The sequence below is a fragment of the Mustelus asterias genome, chromosome 8 (assembly GCF_964213995.1).
Source record: "Mustelus asterias chromosome 8, sMusAst1.hap1.1, whole genome shotgun sequence".
In the NCBI taxonomy this organism is placed as follows: Eukaryota; Metazoa; Chordata; class Chondrichthyes; order Carcharhiniformes; family Triakidae; genus Mustelus; species Mustelus asterias.
In genome coordinates, this window is record NC_135808.1 from 10,861,915 (window position 1) to 10,866,226 (window position 4,312).

Here is a 4,312-nt window from a genome sequence, read left to right on the forward strand (position 1 = left end):
ACTTGGGGCGAATGGGATCAAAGGTTATGGGGAAAAAGCAGGATGAGGCTATTGAGTTGGATGAACAGCCATTATGGTGATGAATGGTGGAGCAGGCTCGAAGGGCAAATGGCCTCATCCTGTTCCAATCTCCGATATTTCTATGTTTCTGTGTAAGGCACATGTACCTCTTGTTAAATCTGAATATTGGAGTATAAGTTAGATATTGTAGATTGTTTGACTTTGCAGACTTTGCATAGTAAATTTTACATTGTTTGATTCAAACCGTTGTTTATTCGCCCAGCGGGTAACTGGCATTTCAAACTTTTGTCTCCTCTCAGCACAACGTTACTTGTCATTAAACGGACCGTGAGAAAATCGAGTCAGGAGTCCTTTCATGGACAAGCATGGTGCAGAAAAAGGGCGATTGATCTGCACACAGCCAGTACCGAGCGGGAGAGTCGAGTAAATGCCTGAATCATTCGAAATACAGTGAGTAACAGAATAGTGAAAGGCCTGGATAGAGTGGATGTGTAGAAGATGTCTCTATTATTCAGGGAGACTGGGACCCGAGGGCACAGCCTCAGAGTAAAGGGACAACCCTTCAGAACTGAAATGAGGAGGAATTTCTTCAGCCAGAGGATGGTGAATCTGTGCAATTCATTCCCACAGGAGGTTGTGTGGAGGGATGGTCAATTAGTGTAATTAAGACAGAGATAGATAGGGTCTTGATTGGCTACAGAATCGAAGGTTACGGGAGAATTGGGTTGAGAAACTTGTCAACCACGATGGAATGGTGAAGCAGATTCGATTGACCGAATGGCCCAATTCTGCTCCTTGTGGTCTCATGATATAAAAGGCTTTTGTATTGGGAGGAATACCAAGAGAACATAATTTTTAAAAGCACCTGATCAGGTCAAGACCGTGTGATGAGCAACATTCTAAAAGCCAGGGGAATAGTGAACCCGCAATTCCCCACATTAGTGTTACTGGTGATGAAATTATCCCCTGATCTGAAAATCATTTCATTAATGATGTTTGCTGGATTGTCTGTGTCCCCGCTGGCAGCTGTTAGGTAACTTCACCGAGCCATTGGAGGATTGGTTCAGGTATAAATCTGTGTGCTGCTTCCAATGCATTCCGCACAGCGCCAGTTGGAGGCTTGCTCTCGGGAAGTTTCAATAATCTCCGTGTAAAATGGGAACAACCAAATCTGAAGATATCACTGTGATTGGTTATCGAATTCTTATCATTATCAGTATCCCTGGTGAGTAACAGGAAACAACTATTTATTTTAGAAAGCCCTGGTTTCGATGTGTTGTCTTTTTCTTTCCCCTTGCTGTCTGTTGCTGAATCCACGTTGACCATCGCTACTCCAGTTCCTGGTGACAATTTGAGCAAGAAAATAATCGTATTTTTCCTTATTTGCATGGATTTGGGGATCCGAGACAGAGTTTTGACAGGATGTTGTGATTCACAGTGGACACTGATATCTGGGAGGGTTGAGGAGAAATCCATGGACTCTGTCTTGGCAGCATCTGCCATTTAATGTGCATTGTGGTGAGCTTGATCACAGTTTGCCTGGAAACTCACATACACCTCTTGTTAATGATGTTAATGTGGCGGCACCATGATAGCACCGTGTTTCCCACTGCTGCCTCACAGCGGCAGGGACAGGGGTTCCATTCCCGGCTTGGGTGAATGTCTGTGTGGAAACTGCACGTTGTTCACTCTCGTCATGTGTTTCCTCCGGATGCTCCGCTTTCCCATACGGTCTGAAACACCGACTGGTTAATTCCATGGGGAATGCTAATTTCTCCCTCAGTGAACCCCAACAGGCACCAGAGTGTGGTGACTCGGGGAGTAATTTTATTTCCAATTTCTTACAGCCAACCTGATGGCGATTGTAGTCCTGTCCCGGGGAAAGTGCGGCCTCTCCAAAGGGATCACCTGTTATATGATCACCATGGCGATAGCCGATCTCCTGGTCTGCATTTTTAACGTCACCCTGGTCGGCATCCTTCTCCATCATTTCCCGTATTCATTCCTGATGTACACCAGTGTGTGCAGTTTCATCTCTTTCATAGAAGTATCCAGCGTCCAGTTGTCCGTCTGGTCCACAACATTATTTACTCTTGACCGTTTCGTAGCCATTTGTTGTCCAAAACTAAAATTAAAATACTGCACCAGGAGAACTGCCATTGTGATTCTAGCGGCCGTGAGTGTACTCAGTTTTGTCATGAATATTCCGGTCTATTTCCGTTATGAGCCCTACTCTGTTGTTGCCAATGTGCAGTGGGGCTGCCGCACAGTGAAAGGATACGTTTCCTCACCAGCATGGATAGCTTACAAGTGGGTCGCTAACCTCTCAGTCCCATTATTGCCATTCCCCTTGTTGCTGCTGTTGAATATTCTCACTGTCCGGCACATCTTGATGGCCAGTAGGTCTCGCAGGGCCCTGAAGGCTCACGGCCCTGGGGAGGGCAGTAGCGACCTCGTGTTGAAGAGCAGAAGAACGACTATCGTCCTGCTCTTCTCTGTCTCCGGGAGTTTTATGGTTCTGTGGATGCCAATCGTAATACTTGACCTCCTGTTCGACTTCACCGAGATACCTACCTTGGAAGGTGCAAGTTCACTTCATTTGGCAATGAGAATCACACTCCTGATTATGTATTCCAGCATCTGTACGAACACATGCATTTATATATTGACCCAGAGGAGGTTCCGGGAAGAGATTCTGAACATGGTGAAATATCCATTCATTCTACTGTGCAAATTCCTTCAGTAATTTTAGAATAATGAATTGCTTGGGAAGAGTGGATGTTGGGAAGATGTTTCCATGAGTTGGAGAGACTGGTATCCGAGGGCCCAGCCTCAGAGTGAAGGGATGGCTCTTTAGAATCGAGATCAGGAGGAATTTCTTCTGCTGCGGGGTGGTGAATTTGTGAAACTAATTGCCACAGAGAGCTGTGGAGGCCTGGTCATTGAGTGTTTTTAACACAGTAATGGATAAGTTCTTGATTGGTTAGGGGATCAAAGTTTATAGGGAGAAGGCGGGAGAATGGGGTTGAGATACATATCAACCATGATCGATTGGCGGGGAAGACTCGAGGGGCAAAACGGCATAAATCTGCTCCTTCATTTTATGGTCTTAAGTATTGGAAGCTTGAGATGAGGGGGTTGGGGAAAAAGTTGTTGTTTGATATCTCAATTGGACCTCACCAAGTGACCAGTAGATCGAAGCAAGTCTCGCTGTTCACAGCTTCTCAATCTTTCACAAAATCAGGGTTATTTATTTGCTGAAGGAGTTTGGGCTAATATTTTTGTCCGAGGCAGATGTGGTTACCATTGACAGAAATTCAACGAGATCCTTAAACAGCACCTTCCAAATGCACGACCACCTCGAGCTGGAAGGACGTGGGCAACAGATGTTTCTGAACACCACAAACTGCAAGTTCCCCTCCAAGGCACTCATCATCCTGACATGGAAATATAACACCCTTCCTTCACAGTCGCTGGGTCAAAATTCTGGAATTCCGTCCCCGAAGTCATTGTGGGTCAACCCACAGCCCGTGGATTGTAGCGATTCAAAAAGGCAGCTCACCGCCACCTTCTCAACAGCAACTAGGGATGGGCAATAAATGGCTGCCCAGTCAGTGACAGCTATTTTAAAAAATTCATTGGTGGGACATGCGTGCTTTGATCATGCTAAATTCTGGGGAATGCGGCCAATCCCGAATTTTCACAGTAACTTCAATGCAGTGTTAATGTAAACCTCCTAATAAATAAATTACAAGAATTGTTTAACTGAATAAAATATGCAGATTCGATCAGAGTTAGTGTGGATGTTTTGCTTGGAATCGAATCGCAAGGTTTTCCTGGAAGGAGAAATGTGTCCGTGTGAGAAAGCAGCAATCCAGCCTCTTCAGCTGTTTCACAACTGCTGGGGGGGACCCGATGTTAATTTTAACTTTCGGCTGTGTCGGAGAGCTGGCCTCCAAATCCAATTACCTTCCCCATCAACAGAGAGGAAAATCAGTCACCGTGGGAGGCCAATTCCATATCCGGTGTACAGCTTCACCGAGAGTTGAAGTGAACTCACGTCCCCAATGATGAATCTTCCCCTTTGACTTAAACAGCCTGTCAGTCCCAGTCTTGGTGTTAGCCACTTAGCTCAGGTGGCTGGCCGAATGGTTCGTGATGCAGAGCGATGCCAACAGCGTGGGTTCAATTTCCAGACTGGCTGGCTTTATCCATGAAGGCCCATGGTGTGGTAGCCCTCAGGTTAATTCACAACCAGTCACCTCTCACCCAAAAAGGGGAGAGCAGCCTA

General features: G+C 45.9%; 1 protein-coding gene across 1 annotated transcript; it reads left to right on the forward strand.

Annotated features, from left to right (window-relative positions):
- The first annotated feature begins 1,876 nt into the window (after positions 1-1,876).
- On the forward strand, positions 1,877-2,767 carry LOC144497649 (putative G-protein coupled receptor 139). The gene has a single exon (XM_078219090.1). It carries the CDS (start codon positions 1,877-1,879, stop codon positions 2,765-2,767), a length of 891 nt encoding a protein of 296 aa, XP_078075216.1.
- Positions 2,768-4,312: the final 1,545 nt, after the last annotated feature.